Raw genomic sequence first — 16998 nt, forward strand, 5'->3', positions numbered from 1 at the left:
TACCTCGGGTTACATACGCTTCAGGTTACATACACTTCAGGTTACAGACTCTGCTAACCCAGAAAGTGTGCTTCAGGTTAAGAACTTTGCTTCAGGATGAGAACAGAAATCATGCTCCGGCAGCGTGGCAGCAGCAGGAGGCCCCATTAGCTAAAGTGGTACCTCAGGTTAAGAACAGTTTCAGGTTAAGAACGGACCTCCGGAACGAATTAAGTACTTAACCCGAGGTACCACTGTAGTAGTTAAGAGTGTCAGACTAGGACTTGGAAGATCTGAGTTTGTATCCCCACTTGGCCATGAAGCTTGCTGGGTGGCCTTGGGCCTGTCGCTGCATCTCAGCCTCACCTGCTTCACATGGTTGTTGTGGGGATTAAATGTATGCCTCCTTGAAGAAAAAGTAATAATATAAATGCAATGAACAAGTACATTCCCTCCCAATGCAATATTTAATGCCACCACTAGATGACACTGTGTGCCTATAAGAGAGCAGAGTTTGTTTATTTTTATTATTTTTTTTGCATTGTTTTATTATCAACACCTGGTTATCTTGAAAGTTAATGGCTGGGGAAAGTTTTAAAGAAAGGAGAATACATTTTGGCATTATCCCGGTTGCAAGTTTGATTGCTACCTAGGTAACTGGGAAATGTGCACCACGTTCTTGGAAAATTAATACGGGCGCCTGCTTAGCAAAGATGTTGCATGGAAAGTGATGTATGAGTACACATCTCCCTCTCCTTAAAAAAATAAATAAATTAAATGGCATGAAGGAGAGTCTCGCCAAGGAGGAGATCTTCCTAAAGGCAGCTAAAAAAAAATAAAAATTGGCACCCATGTCTTCATTAATTTTATGTCAATGTCGCAATGTTGCAGTGAGCAGCAAGGGCCCGCAGCTAAAGCAGCAATAAGCGCTATTTTTCACAGATGCAAACGCATAAAGATGTCAGCTCAAACTGTTTACTAATTAACACTTAAAAAGATACAAATTAGATATGCGTGGGTAAGAGCAATTATAATCAAGACGAATTTCTCCAGTCATTTGGGATTGGGGTGTGAGGGGGGGGGGCACAGAGAAATAACCAAAACTCCCAAGCTGAATCGCTGGAACCAACGTTTAAAAAACAAATGAACAACCAAACCTGAATTCCTGCCAGTTAGCAAGTGTGTTCGTTTAAAGACCATTACATGTGACTGTGCTCAGGAGGGGAGGCCTGCTGAGAAGGAGTGGGGGCACGGGGCGTGAGGGAGGAGGGAGGCAGCAACTTGGGAGGATCTGAATAAAATTAAGTCCTTTGAAATGCAGTTGAAGAGGCTTTGCTGAGATGGTGAAATTAAGCCATAAAAGCCAACAACACTTCCCTTGTCGAATCTTGAGAGATTGATTTATCTTAAAATGTATGCACTTGTGGCATCACGTTACTGTCAAACAGGGGTAGCCAATTAGTGATCCTGGGGCTAGAAATCAGCACTTTGTAAGCTGCCTTACACAGTCAGACTCCAGTGGTCCATTTAGCTGAACGTTTCCTATACCTAGGATGGGAAACCTCAAGCGTAAGAATGGCCAAGGCCCCCTCTAGTCCGGCATCCTGTTCTCACAGTGGCCAACCAAGATCCCCATGGAAAACCTGCAGACTCTCCCCTCCTGCTGTTTCCAGCCACTGATATTCAGAAGCATTAAAGCCTCTGAGGGGGCAGAGTATGGTCATCAAAGCTAGTACCAACGGCAGCCTTATCCTATATGAATTTGTCTAATCTTTGAAAGCCATCCAGTTCGAGTGTTATGAGAGAAACTTTTTCTATCCCCTTTCTCCATACCCACCCCCACATGCCTGGGTGATGGGGAACAATTGTGGCCCTCTAGGCCTCATTATCTGGTCCTCAGAACTCTTCCCAGGCCATGCCCCTCAATAGCCCTTCACTGCAATCTTCTTGAGTGTGTTAGTCTGGCTGGAATGTGCCTTTGAACTGTGATACTGCCTCTTGCTTCCCTGGATGGAGAAATGTGAACGCAGAACCCCTCTTATAAATGTAAGAGTAACACTTATTGCCTCACCCAGTTTTGCCTCTAAACAACAACAACAACAACAACAACAACAACAACACCCTCAGAAGCTGGAAGAGAGGCTGAGTTAGATTTCTGCAAATTTTAAAGGCAAGATTTCATACCACCCTGTATGTGTTCTCCCAGTCTCAAAATATAAATATATCCCCACCAGAGCAGCTGACAAAGGCGAAAGCCAAAATGTTTTGCAGCAGAAATAAAATCTGTTTGTTAATCACCGTGTTGTATATATTATTTTAGTGATTAACTGAATCCCAACAGGGAACCACAGCAAGCTTGTGTTAAGTGCTGGTCTGAAGCTTTATCTATATGTACAAAATAAATTGTGCAAAGTGGGGAAAGCTATGCATATTTGCATCAAAATACAGACGCTGCAGAATGCTGCAGAATTTGGGTTATGGTGGTGCAGAATTTCACCCACAGCCTTGTAAAGCGAATAAATCATACCCAGGCTCTGAAAAGAACTCAGGTGGTGAATCAAGGAAGGACAAGATTCCAGAAGGGACTTACCTCCTTCTCGATTTCTGCCAAGGATTTAATAGTGATGCCCAGGAGATCGACTGGCTGCATCTATAAGGAAATGCAAAATAATAATAACAATAGCAACAACAACAACAACAACCAGTTTATAAAAATGATAATTCCAGCAAATGGAATGTTCCAGCTTCCTAGCAAGTGCAGGGATTAGTTAAGAGGCTCACAAAAGTCTAGTGGGTCACAGGATCCCAATACATCGTGGGTATCTCCCCTGAAAAAAACAAGTGGACAATCCATTTAAAATTAAGCTTAAAATCAGGACACGATCAGTGTCCAGAAGAGCAACCACTGGGTTGGAACTTCTTTCCACTTCACCCTCAATGAGAGCAGTGTAGAACTTGGCTTGTGTCAGTTATCAGTACACTTATCTGCCAAAGCAGATACCTGATTATCACAATGGAGGTCACTCCTCCTTTGCACTCCATTAAAAAGTACTGAGAGCAGCCCAATACCAATTATAATCATTGTGGTTGGCTCAATGGATGAACAGGTGGCCTCTCTGATTCTTCACAGGCTGTGGCATTCTCCCCCATCCCAAAAATTGTGTGTTTTTTCCCTAATTGCTAAAGGAAGAAAGACAATTATGTCTCACATGTGTGGCTTTTAAGAAAAGTTTTGAATCTGAGATGCCTGAGAGGGAAGACTCAGAAAACACCATCTAGCAGAATGGAAAAAAGCTGGATTCTAGCACAGCTAGAAATTATTCTGGAATGTATGAACTTGGAGAACTGTTATAAAGGTGATATAATGAAATTTAGTTAGAGGAGATTCGAGGAAGTCAGTTATCAATTAGGTATTTGAAGAAATAACTTTTATCTGTGTTTAATTTTGTTGTACTGTGGTGTGTTTTTCTTTGTTGTGTCATTTTGAGATAAATGTGGAAAATCAATTTTAAAAAATTGGGGGGGGGGGAGGAATTATTCTGGAATGTATGCCCTAAATATTTTCAATAAATGAATAATTATTTTGAATAATTGACAGACGGAGAATCGCGAGACACTCTTTTTCCTTTTCCTTTCCTTCTTATCTTGCTTTTTCTATGATTTTTAATTCTAGATAGCTCAGTGTTAATTCTATTTACATGTATGTTTTGGTCTTTGTATTTGGGATGGATAAGGATGCTCGTGCTGCAGAAATGAGAACTGGAGCTCTCAGTTGGGCTGGATTACCCAGGGTCTTGCTCTTAAGATTTGAAAAGACTGTGTGGCTTAGCGGTTTTAAGTGTCTCAGCAGTGTGGTAGAGTTGGGGAGACACCCAGTTCCAAATCCTCTGTCAGGAAGCTTATTGGGTGATTCTTAGCTAACCAGCACTCTGTAGCTACCTTATAGGGTTGTCGGGGAGATACTATGTGATGTGTGTTTGTGTGCAGGTTGGGAGAGGAAACATGTATTCTGCCTGAAATTTCTTAGAAAGTTGCCAAGACAGAAGTGCAATAAAATAAATAAATGAAAAGTGGCTCTTTTGAATTGAGTAACAGGCAGGGAGGCTTTTTTGGGGGATGGGGAAGGGGAGGAAGAACTAGATTTGGATTTGCCTGTTGCAATGGCCCATGCGATGAGGAGGAGAAGGGCACTCCACTACCCCAGCCCCACTTGCCATTCCTGGGGCAGTGAAGGGGTGGTCTCAGGCCAGCTTCTTTGCTTTGCAAACTGGACATGTATGAGCTAGAGTGGTGCTGTTAAGTTGGGCTTCAGGGCCCAACTCAGCAATAAGGTGTGCTGAGTGCGCTAGGCAGCAAGGCTGGCTAAACACATCTCAGTCTCTCAAGTAATACACATTACCATCCAAAGCAAGGGAGCATAAACTTGGGCCCAGGGGCCAAATGCCGTCCTCCAGGCCTCTCTATCTGGCCCTTGGAATTCTCATGAGGCCACACCCCTTCTCCTCAGGCACACCCCTCATTGGCCCTGCTTTGCACCCTCCTTGAGTGATTTTGCCTGGCTGGAATGTGTCCTTGAACTCTGATGGTGCCTCTTGCTTGCCATGATGGACAGCGAGGGGTGTGTTTGTGGAGCCTACTGTACAAAGGTAAAACCTACATTTGTTGTTCTGCCTGCTATTGCCTTTCACCCTGCCCACTACTGTCATGTGGATCCTGGGACACATTGCCCAGAAGGGAGTGCAGCTCTTGGTCTGGAAAAAAAAAATCCCATTCCTGGCCTAATACGCTAACTGCCCAAGAGGAGCTTTTACAGTATGAACAGACATTTGGGCACTGGCTGTGTTCTCCAGGCAGAGGGGGGAGAAGAAGCAGGGAAGATGGACGAGGTTATTCTTAAGGCTGCGTTGCGGCTGCCCGGACTCCAGCCGAGGTCCATCTGCTGCCTCATTAGGACGTAATGACCTCTCAACTTCTGAGAGAGGAATTGGTAAACAGGACCAGCGAGGCTGTCCTTCTCTGCAGCAGCTGGGAGCCAGCCAACGTCGCCACGGCAACCAAGAGGAGTTGGGTCAGCTCAAGTTACTTTGCGCTCCATGTGCGGAATAGCTCACATTTTTCAAGGTCTAAGCAGCTCCCAGAAATAGGGAGTCGGGGCGGCGGGTGCAAGGTTGGGTTTCATTTGGCTGGAGACGGCACAGGCGCAGGGGAAAGAGGCCATTTGATTCACTTGGGGTTGTGCCCAACTAAATTCTACTTGGAGTAGACCCATTGAAATGAATGAACATGGTCATTCCCCAATAAATCTATCAATAGATACAGACATAACTTCTGGCCATCACTACATCTGAGCCATCCAGGCAAGAAAAACTAAAACTGTTCCTCTGTATGTGTATTTCTTGTGTGCTAGGAGCTGTCCTATTTTCCTGTTCTGGATGTTGTCACCAGTTCTGCTTTTGGAATGGGTGCATGTTAAAAGTGGTTCAGGAGGAAGGTTGCTCTTTATATCAATGGCAAGATAGCCAGGACTGCCATCAACTGTACTTTGCAAAAACTTGTGTTTGAGCTTGCTTTTTTCCTTCTGCTTCTTCTTCCTTTTTCCTCACACGCCATGTCTTTTGAACCTGAGGTCAGGGACTGTCTCAGAATTGATTTTTATAAGCCACACTGAGAGCCAGAGGCCTGAGTACCAATGCTGCAAATAAATAGATAAGGAACAGAGAGAAGGAAGGATGGCCAGAGCGATGAGAAAATATACACTTATGTACATGGATAAAAGAACTTACCCCTTCGGAAGCGCAGGCGAACTTCTCCGAGATCATAAAAGGCACTCCTTCCATCGCTACAAGCACAAAGAAAGCAGCATTAGCCATCACTCAATGCTGATGTGATTCACAGCACTATTTTTCAGCCAGGTCCCCAAAATCTACGTCTCTCACTCTGTACTCATGTGCCAGTCTGTTCCATCTCCCTGACATTCCCCTGTTGATTTCCACATAACATTTCAGCTTTCACACGACGTAAAAGCCAGGCCCAGAAAACTAACGAGAGTATACTGTGTTATTTGATTCCAGAAAACAAATCTGTTTGCAGCCCCCTTAAGCTGCAAAATTGGGGGAGCACAATGAAAAAATTGTGTGTGGAGGGGATATACTAGCATCCAGCTATTTCCTGCTATTTTCATGGCGGGATCATGGGGTAACAGAACCATGTATGTGTGGAAAGGGGTGGGGAAGTAGTGACATTGTTCAATTACACTCTTTGTGTCACACCACACCCACTGGTGGGAGTGAAATTTAGTGTGGAATGCTGATATACGGCCTAGGACCTTCGTACCTACGGGACTGCCTCTCCTGGTATGTCCCACAGAGGACCTTACAGTCTTCAAACAAAAACATCTTGGAGGTCCCAGGCCACAGGGAGGTTAGGCTGGCCTCAACCAGAGCCAGGGCTTTTTCAGCTGTGGCCCCTATCTGGTGGAATGCTCTGTCACAAGAGACTAGGGCCCTGCGGGACTTGGCATCTTTCTGCAGGGCCTGCAAGACAGAGCTGTTTCGCCTGGCCTTTAGCCAAGGCACAACCTGACTGCCTCCTTTGGTAATCTAGCCCAATGGTTGCCATTAATTTGATTTTGAATTGATTTTAAAATGAATTGATTTTAGAATGTTGTGTTACTTTAATTGTTGTTAGCCGCTCTGAGCCTGGCTTTGGCAGGGGAGGGCGGGATATAAATAAAATTATTATTATTATTATTATTATTATTGTCAAAAAGCCGCAGTTCTGTAGAACAGCAGGTGCTGTAGGGTGAAAGAAACATTAAAAAACAGGACAGAAGCACTTGCATCACAATCAGAAAAACTAATGCCTTGAGATCTAGGGGTATAGGGCGGTATACAACTTTAATAAATCACCCCCACCCCCACCCCCATGTCAGAATGCAGCCCCTACTCACAGCACAACCATTACACTCAAGCTGGTCTTGTCTACATAAGTTTTTGACATGCCCTCCGAATGATGACACTTTGGGATTTGGGAAAACATCTATCCCTCCCCATCTCTCAGCCTCATTTTGCCCGGGCTTGGATTAGAGATGAGGGAGAAATTCAATTCAGTTTGCATTTAAGTTCAGTTTGCCTGCCTAATTTGCGCTGTCTCAAGCCATGCATCAAGGGAAGCACAGCTATCCTTCGAAATTCACACTTTCCCCCGCCAATGAATGCACACAATCAGGAAAAGGGTGCATAAAAACTGATAGATTGGTGAAATTCACATAGAAAAATCCAGTGCTTTAGATAAAACAGTTTTGCAAGATTGTGTGAAAAAAGCATACACGTTATGAGAAATTCATGTTAAAATGCTGATGAACTTCCATGAGGGTTTTTTTTTTAAAAAAATCACATTTATTTTATGTATGTGGAATGCATAGCAGAGTACATACGGGTTTCTGCTCCATTTCCCATCCTTGTACTGAACACATTAACTTCGGAAGGTGGCTGTTTCATGCGCCTTCCGATTAAACCCCAGGACTTATTTCAACCCACTTCTACGACTCATAAGGAACAGCAAGGAGCTATAAACAGCAGAAGCTACTGGATCTGTGTGCTGCTCCCTCATGTGGTGAACTACTGAATGGCAGCTTCTCAGTGGAGGTACATTTCATGAGCTGGGTTGCAGCCACCCACCTGAGCTGGTCACTGGATCCTCCTAAGCAGGAAGGGAGTACATAGGACTTCCCGTTCAAGCAGGGACTTGCTTGAGCAAGAGGCCTTCTGAATTCTGGTGTGTTCCTGTCATTCTTAAGTTCTGGTTTCTCACTGTCACTGCCTTGCACCTGCCATGTCTCTCTCTTATTTTTGCTTTGCTGATATACTATACTGAATTGTTCATTAAATTTTCAGGCAGAAACCATAATATGAGCTCAAGTGCTTCTTCAGACTGGACATAGAGAACAACTATCAGTCAGTGTGTAGACAATACTGAGCATAGAACAATGGCCTGGCACAACAGAAGGCTGCTTCCTATGTTTGTTTATTTAATTGCATTTACAGCCCACCTTGACGCGGGTGGCGCTGTGGGTTAAACCACAGAGCCTAGGACTTGCCAATCAGAAGGTCGGCAGTTCGAATCCCCGTGGCGGGGTGAGCTCCTGTTGCTCAGTCCCTGCTCCTGCCAACCTAGCAGTTCAAAAGCACGTCAAAGTGCAAGTAGATAAATAGGTACCGCTCTGGCGGGAAGGTAAACAGCGTTTTCATGTGCTGCTCTGGTTCTCCAGAAGCGGCTTAGTCATGCTGGCCACATGACCTGGAAGGTGTACACCGGCTCCCTCGGCCAATAAAGCAAGATGAGTGCCGCAATCCCAGAGTCGGTCATGACTGGTCCTAATGGTCAGGGGTCCCCTTTACCTTTACAGCCCACCTTACTCTCCTAAGAGATCAGGTGGTGCATGAGTCCCCCCCACCCCATATTTAATGCCCACAACAACCATGTGAGGTAGGTTAGGATGAGTTTCAGAGACTAGGTTACCCAGTGAGCTTCATGGAGGAATGAGGATTTGAACTCTTGTCTCCCACATCCTAGTCCAACCCTTGCTCCCCAAACCTCCTCTTTAAATTGAGAAGCTTTGGAGAAGACAGGAAGCACCCAAATATTTATAAAAATCTAGATTCAGGTTCAGAGCCCATCTGCTATGGGGCTCATGGGGAGATTTTGCACAGGATTGTTGTGAGGATTAACTGGAGAGTGTCCTCAGCTCCTTCAAGGAAGGAGAAAGGCTTTGAAAGACACCACGTGTGGAGAAACCCACAGCAGATGAAAAGTGGGGGAAATATATGCCAAAACGACTCAGCGCTACAATGTGGATTTGCCCAAGCAGATGAGCTTCCACAGAGCTGTAATTAAGGAAACCTGTAATTAAGCAGATGCCCTTTATCGGAACGATTGTGCTTTTTTAAAAAAAAATAAGAATGTCAAGACGCACAATGAGATCTGTTATTAATGCTGCTGTGTCAAAGAGAAGTGAGCACGGAGTCGCAAGAATCAGTCTTGTCAAGGTCTGTCATCAAGAGATTATTTGTGAAGTCTATGTTTTGGAAAGTATCAAGGTGGGTGGACGGGAAAAAGAGAGACCGGAGAGATGGACATGTTCAATGGCTGCTCCTTAGGGAGAGAGTACTGGCAAACTATTGCCATGACCCATTTACCACAGTCAGTGTGGGAAGCTCACTTTCCAATAATCAGCAATATCTTCTGCTGCTTGCCCCCTATTTCTTGCTAGGGATCTCAAACTAGAGACTCCAGATTCAAATGTACTTTCTGAGAAGGGCTGTAGCTCCATGATAGAGCATCTGTGTGACACACAGAAGGTCTCAGGTTCAATTTCTAGTACAGTGGTGCCTCGCAAGACGAAATTAATTCGTTCTGCAAGTTTTTTCGTCTTGTGAATTTTTTCGTCTTGCGAAGCACCACTGTGTATTGACGGTTTCCCATAGGAATGCATTGACGGTTTTTTTTAAAAGGCGCAAGATGTTTTCGTCTTGCGAAGCAAGCCCATAGGGAAATTCGTCTTGCGAAGCAACTCAGAAAACAAAAAACTCTTTCGTCTTGTGAGTTTTTCGTCTTGTGAGGCATTCATCTTGCGAGGTACCACTGTATCTCCTGTTATGGATGGACCTTGTCTGAAATCCTGGAGAGCGACAGCCAGTCAGTTTAACCAGGCATGGCCAAACTTGGCCTTCCAGCTGTTTTGGGACTACAACTCCCATCATCCCTAGCTCACAGGGGCAGTGGTGAGGGATGATGGGAACTATAGTCCCAAAATAGCTGGAGGGCCAAGTTTGGCCATGCCTGGTGTAAACAATACTGAGCTAGATATATCAATGGTTTGACTCAGAGAAGCCAATGTTGAAATGTTCTCATGTTCTTCCTTCCTTGTCAGCTGATGCTGGAGGAAGAAGCTGCTAACTTGCTCTCTGGTGCCCCCTGTTGCTGAAGGTCAAAAGGTGGCATTACATTTATCTGTAGAATAGGGGACAGATGAGATGAGGGGCCAGCAGGGTTCAAACTGGCCCTATGAAGCTGCTGGACTTGGCCTTACTCTTGGTTCTGATTTGTTCTTGCTTCCCGATTTGCCATTCAGCCCTGACTTGCTCTTAGGCTCCTGGCTTACCATGGACCAACTTTGACATGTTAAAAACCTGTGACATCATAATGTATTAGCTAAGGTCTTATTTGCAGTGTTCTATTTCTGCATTGTTTTGTTAAGAGGGCTGGCACTTTGGAGAAGATGGGCTGTGAATACAATTGTATCTGAAAGCGCATTGTCACACTTTCTCCAGGCACTGGCGCATTATGTACTCTAATGCGCCTGCTCTTCCTCTGTGTGCATCATATCCCTCTGCTTCAACCTCAAATTGTCAAACCGGCAATTCATCTCCCTCCAGAATAGCTATATTTTTAGCAAAGGCTACCAACAATATCCCAAATTTAAACACGCTGATGAATTCCCATTGGTCACATTGGCTAAATATACTGAGTTGCAGGAGAAAAGAGAGTTTCAGCTGAAACAGAACAACATTTCCATGAATAATAAGCACTTGTTCTCTCAAAAGGAAAAAAACAAACAATGGGATCAGAAACAGGAGGAATTCTAACTACTAATTGCTGTTATTATCTCCTATGTATATACATATCTGCAGCATTTCACGGTGATTATGAAGACGCTTGCAATTGTTCCTTTTGACTCATTCAAAGATCAGATGGTTTCTTCACATCAATGTTAATAAAGAACTTTATGGAACAAAGAATGTGACAAGCTCAAGAAAAATTATCTAAAAGCGGGTGAGGGGAAAAAGGTATGCCAAATATAGCTGTCAGAAGCTGTGGGGCTGGAGTAAGAACTGCTGAATTTTTGCTTATGGAAGTTTTAATGGGGTTGAAAACTTACATAATAACACCAGTTCACGCACCTGTTTTCCATTTTTTTCTGTTGCCTCCCCACTTTCATTTACAATATACACACAATGTGTGCGTGTGTCTATCTCATGTCTTGATGAGGCAATTCCAGCCAACCAGGGATCACATGGATAATGTAATAATATTACAAAACCATGCTGCTAATTCAATTTTCAAAACCAGAATAAGGGTCCTCAAACAAAAACCTATTTCCCCCTCCACAGTGCAGCATAGCTAACCGGAATTGGCTAGGTGATGTCACAAAGCCAAATCAGAGTGAGGGCAATGCCTCCTCTCTTCACCCTAAAGAGGTATTCTCATCTCCATTTTGCAAGCTTTCCAAATGAAAAATTACCAAAGCAGATGAGAAAGAAGGGGACATTTCCCCTAAGCCCTAGGCAGAACCAGGAACTGTTGGATCGCTGATAAGCTGTCCCTCAGAGGGAGTCACTTTGAGCTGCAGATGTAAGAGCTGCCAGGATGACAAAGTCTCCAGAGTGGCTCCAGTCACCCTAACAGCCCACTAGTCTCTCCCCAGCCAATCACGAAAAGTACCTGGTTCAGCACTGGCCTTTTCTTGCTAGGCAGCTACTTTCCCTAGTTCTTGTTCCTTCACCTGTTGGATGCCCTCCTCAAACCCCCCAAGTCCTAGGAACTCAGGCTTCATGCTCCACCAACCCAGTAACAGCAAGGTACAATCCAGCAAAGTTAAGACACCTATCAACTCCAGTGAACATATGGCAATGAGAACAAATTTTATACAACTGAGGGAAGTGATAACGCTTTCCCCAGACTTAATACGTGCAGTAGGGGCTATGTATTTTAAAAGAAAGTACTGCCTGCATAAACACTCCCACGTCTTGGATGGCGTAGAATGCTGTGTATATTTGGGCTATGAACAGACCCTCCCTGCTGCCACCTTAACTTTGTTGAAAATAAAGGAGCCTAATCTTCTAGAAACATAGGAAGCTATCTTATACTGAGTCAGACCACTTGGTCCATCCAACTCAGTACTGCCTACAGCGACTGGCAGCAGCTGCCCATGGTTTCAGCACTACCTGAGGATGCCAGGGATTGAAGAGCGACAGCCCCTTCTGTGCCCCCTTTTCTGCAGAGCTGGAACATGGTTTGAGGCAAATGTAAATACCTCATTCTTTTTTGAGTGGTTCAGCAGTCAGCCTCACAGATAAGGCCGAAAAGAGCCCGCTCCATGTCATTATTTATGCAAATAATTAATTACGCCTGTTTCCGTCAAGCGGTTTGTCACGACACATTAATGACTTGATAGACTCCCATGAACTAGAGAACACTGGGGGGAGAAACAGCCCTGCGCGCCTTCGTCGTCATTTAATTTAAAAATGATCCTGTGTGAAATTATCTCGTCATGAGTGATGGAAGCATAAAGATCAGACTCAGCAAAGCTGCTTTTGGATCATTGCTTTATTAATGGGGACATAAGGGAAGTGAAAAATGCTGGCATTGTCAGAATTAGGCTCTCCTGAAGAAGCATGTTGGACATTTGGTATGCTGCAGGATGCACCAGCACAGCACAGGACGATGGAAAAGCCAAGGGATCGAGTGGGCATTCTGCTTTTCTTGTCTACACCTTAATATCTACTTTGTGGTACTGTTGCTGCTATTATCATAGCTACTGTTCAGCACTGTGGTTGCTTTTGGAGTCGGCCTAAAACCACAAATTAGCACATAATGCTGCTGTCAGACAATCCAGCACCTGAGGCCCAGAACATACAACTCCAATCAACCCTTCTCAACTTGAGGGCCACATTCCCTTGTGGCCATATTCCAATGCTGAGCCACTCCAGAGGCAAAAGTGGGCACAGCAAAGAATGTAAATTTTACTTTTGTACAGTAGGGGAGCTTTTCTCCCCTCCATCTAGGTAAGCAAGAGGCACTATCAGACTTCATCAGCACATTCCAGCTATGTGGTGTGGAGGGCCAGTGAAGAGTGCAGCCTGTGGAGAGTTCTAAGGTCCAGAGGGCCACATGTGGCCCCTGTCTGAGGCTACCCAGTCCAGGCTTATTTGTTTTTGGGCTTGACTTAAAATACTGAAAAGAGTCATTCAAAGCCCTAAGTGGCTTCCTTTGAGATAAGCCTCAGAGGCCCTGTTTTGTGGTCCATCCATAACATGAGAATCAGGCAGACTTGATGGAGGCTGAGTTCCCCTGCCTTGTTTTATGCTTTATTGCAAAGTTTTATTACTTATGTTACAGAGACACCATGTCTCTCAGTACCTACTGCTGAGGAGCATAAACATGGAGAAGCTTTTTACCTTCAGGACTTGTCTGAGGGCTTCCAGAGACACATGATTAGCTACCGTTAGAAGCAGGAAGCCGAACCCTTCGTATGATCTAGCAGTGAGCTTCTTACATCCTTCTAACTCCTTCTAATAGAAAACTCAGTTGCTGAGTGCAAAGGATTGCAAACAGAATGAAACCACTTAGGCTATGGACACACCATACATTTAAAGCATCCAGCCCCTCAAGAAACCTGGGAACTGTCCCTTATTAAACATGGAGTTTGGGATTTGTAGATGTGTACAGGCAAACTACTGTTCTCAGGATTCTTAGGGTCTATGTGCTTTAAATTAATAGTGTTTATGAAGCCTCAGAAACAAGGAGGTATCAGAATGATCAGGGGGAACTCCACGTTTGATAGAAGTACAAAAAAAGAGAAACATTTACGGATCCATCCCACACTCACAAACTCCTTAACGATGCAACTGCTTTTACATGTTTTTAATTGAAATTGATTTTCCTTTGCTTTTAAATTGTGAATATGTTTGCCTCTCTGGGCTCCTTATGAAGGAAGGGTGGGATATGAAACAAACAAACAAACAAACAAACAAACAAACAAATAATAGTAATAATAGTTAGTCTGCTGTTCTATTATGCTGCATTTTATTTTTACAGCAAGCAGCTTTGAGAATTATTTTTAAATAAAAGCAGGGTGCAAATAATAAACTATACAAAAGGAGAACGGCTATGGGGTGGCAAAAGTGAATGAAACAGGCGAACTCTCCAACCCAACAGAACACCGTGAGAAGACAAACAGGCTGCTTTTGCATGGCAAAGACATACTGCTGTTTATTTTGCGGGTTGGGCCTGCCATCTGTTGTCGTACGTTCAGCAGAGGCTGCCTTGCCATCCAGCTTCCAAGAGGATTAGCCCAAACCAGCTGGGTTCCAGGAGCCCCACACATCCAGACAGCTATTCTTCAAAGCATCCAGGATGGGATCCTTCCAAAGGATGGGTGGGGGGAATTTGCCTGCGTTCATTCAGAAATCTATTCCATCCCATTTCCGCATCGATCTGTAATCTTTCGCTTGTTTTTAAATCTGCAGAAAAGTATGGGCTGTATCCAGCTAGATTCTACACATAAAAGACATAATGAAATTAACAGATCTAATCTAGTCATGTCCATTATTCTCAATGGGTCTACTCTGAGTAGGAGTAGCACTGGCTAAAACACTTCAGCACGGGGTGGGGTGGGGATTCACCTAATGATCCCCATCAGCTGAAGCACTCCTGTGTAATGGAGCTTTCCCTCTTCTCGCCCCGCCGTGTCCCCTGATTATTGTTTAAAAGCCATCAATGAAAATTCATCAGTGTTTTAGTGCACCCCTATGTATATTAGTAATTTTACCTCATATTCACATTTTTGCAAAGCGATTTCCATTAATATAATGCTTTTTTGCATGTTAATTTTACCAGTACATACAGTATGTTTTTATGAACACTTCTTCATAGTATACAGGCAACTCCCCATCTGCGTTCATCACTGATGCGCACACAGTTTTCAGCTTCAGAAGGGGATGGAACAGGGTGAGGGTGGAACGGGGCGGGCTTATGTGTGTCCCACGAACCTGTGCAGTGCCCTGGAAAGCAGCTCCCATAGGTATGGGGAGTTGCCTGTATGCATTTTTATACACGTTACATGGCTGGAGAACACTACAAAATTCAGAGAACTTGTCACCTGCCCCTACAAGGCATGCCTTCTTAAATCTGTAAGAAATCAATCTTTTAGCATGGCAGCCCCCCCCCCCCACTTCAGAACTTCCTGCCTATCGACATCAAGAAAGCACCTTTACTGTACACTCTTTGATGCCCACTAGAAAATGTTTTGTTTAGACAAGCCTATCTGGCAATGTGCTGACATTTGTTTTAATCTGCTTTTAGCTTATATAGTTGATTTAGGGTTGCCATATTTTTAAAAAGTGAAAATCTGGAAACAAACGCTCCCCCCCCCCAAAAAAAAATCTTTAAAAAAGTAGTAGTTTTGGTGTGATTTTTAAAGGAAATTCACCAAAAAGGTGCCCGCGTTTCCCCAGACATTTAAACAGATTTTTGAAAATTCCGCCCAGATGCCACTTTTTGACGGACAAATCCTGGTTATGTCCGGGAAATTCCGGACATATGGCAGCCCTAGTTGATTTTAATTATTTTCTGAATATTTTTCTGAATATTCTGTCTAACCAACACTTTCAATTGTGCTGTTTTAAAATATAGTGTTGGTGCTGACCTTTAGAACCCTAAATGATCTTGGCCCTGTATGCCTCAAGGACTGTCTCCACCCACATCATTCTGCCCAAACACAGAGGTCCAGCTCTGAAGGCTTTCTGATGGTTCCCTCACTGTGAGAAGTGAACCTACAGGGAATCAGGTAGATGGCCTTCTCAGTAGCCACAACCACCCTGTGGAACGTCCTCACATCAGATATCAAGGAGATACAGTGGTGCCCCACAAGACGAATGCCTCGCAAGACGGAAAACCCGCTAGACGAAAGGGTTTTCCGTTTTGGAGGTGCTTCGCAGGACGAATTTGCTATGGGCTTGCTTCGCAAGACAAAAATGTCTTGCGATTCCTGGGGTTTTTTCCCCGCTCCCCACCCCCTTTTTCTAAGGCACTAAGCTGCTAATAGCCTTTTAGCAGCTAATCCGCTAATCCCTTAAGCCTTTAATAGCCACTAATAGCCGCTAAACCGCTAATAGCGCTAATCCGCTAATGGGCTTGCTTCGCAAGACGAAAAAACCGCTAGACGAAGAGACTCACGGAACGGATTCTTTTCGTCTTGCGAGGCACCACTGTAAATAACTATACAACCTTCAAAAGACATCTGAAGGCAGTCCTGTATTGGGAAGTTTTTAATGTTTGATTTTTGTATTATATTTTTATATGTGTTGGAAGCCGCCCAGATGGGTATGTATAAATAAATAAATAAACAAACAAACAAATAAATAAAGTTTGTGGTCCTTTAACACCGGTGCCAACACATGCAAAGACACCCCCCAAGCACATGTGGCAATAGCTACATGCCATGCTTCCATATCATTGAAATTAAATTTATATTTATTCATTTAATGTGTCCCTATATTAAAGGGTTCCTTCAACCTCCTTAAGCATGCATCTTTAGCATGCAGTTCCATTCTGAAGAGATAAAAGAAAAGAGATAGCAATTAGGTTGAGAGTGATTTAAAAACATTGGGGAGGGGTCTTTTTTTTGGGGGGGGGAGGGAATCAGAATCATTAGGGCAGCAATGCTATTTCTATTAGGTATGTTTTATTTGCATATGCAAATTCCGTCAAAATAGGATGCCCCCATTAATGTAATTGCTAATTGCATAATAGCCACCAATCTCCATATAGATCAAATGCCCAAGCCTTGTAGCTATTAGGGAAATGGTGCTCTGTAATTAAGATTGTCCTAATTTCCAGATGCCAATTAACTATATAATTATTAGCCCCCTTTCACTAACACAAAATTAAGGATTTTCACCCATATTAGTAAAAGGTTTGGGTGCCCCCCCCCAGCATTACTTAAAGAGAAACTACCAGGCGAAACAGGTCCCTAGGAAACCCATCACTGTTTCAAAATTCAGTAGGTAAATATGCTTATAACTATTCCTTCAAAGGCAACTTAAGTCTTGATTATTCAATTATTTTGTTCAAAATCCACCAAGGGGATATTGATGACTTCCATTTTATTAACTCCCTTGCAAGGTAGGCTAGGCTGGGAGAGTGGATGACCCATGCTCACCTAGTGGGCTTCATGGC

At 43.8% G+C, this 16998-nt stretch overlaps 1 protein-coding gene across 4 annotated transcripts in view; it reads right to left on the minus strand.

Moving 5' to 3' along the window:
* MVB12B (multivesicular body subunit 12B) overlaps positions 1-16998 on the minus strand; it is a 103698-nt gene that overhangs the window by 18576 nt on the left and 68124 nt on the right. For all 4 annotated transcript variants that reach the window (XM_083423984.1, XM_083423983.1, XM_083423982.1 and 1 more), the window contains exons 8-9: positions 5763-5818; positions 2570-2629 (exon numbers count right to left, since the gene is read on the minus strand). In XM_083423984.1, the coding sequence (XP_083280110.1) occupies positions 2570-2629; positions 5763-5818 (116 nt within the window). The remainder of the gene's footprint in view (positions 1-2569; positions 2630-5762; positions 5819-16998) is intronic.

This window comes from Podarcis tiliguerta, assembly GCF_965153285.1.
Source record: "Podarcis tiliguerta genome assembly, chromosome: Z".
In the NCBI taxonomy this organism is placed as follows: Eukaryota; Metazoa; Chordata; class Lepidosauria; order Squamata; family Lacertidae; genus Podarcis; species Podarcis tiliguerta.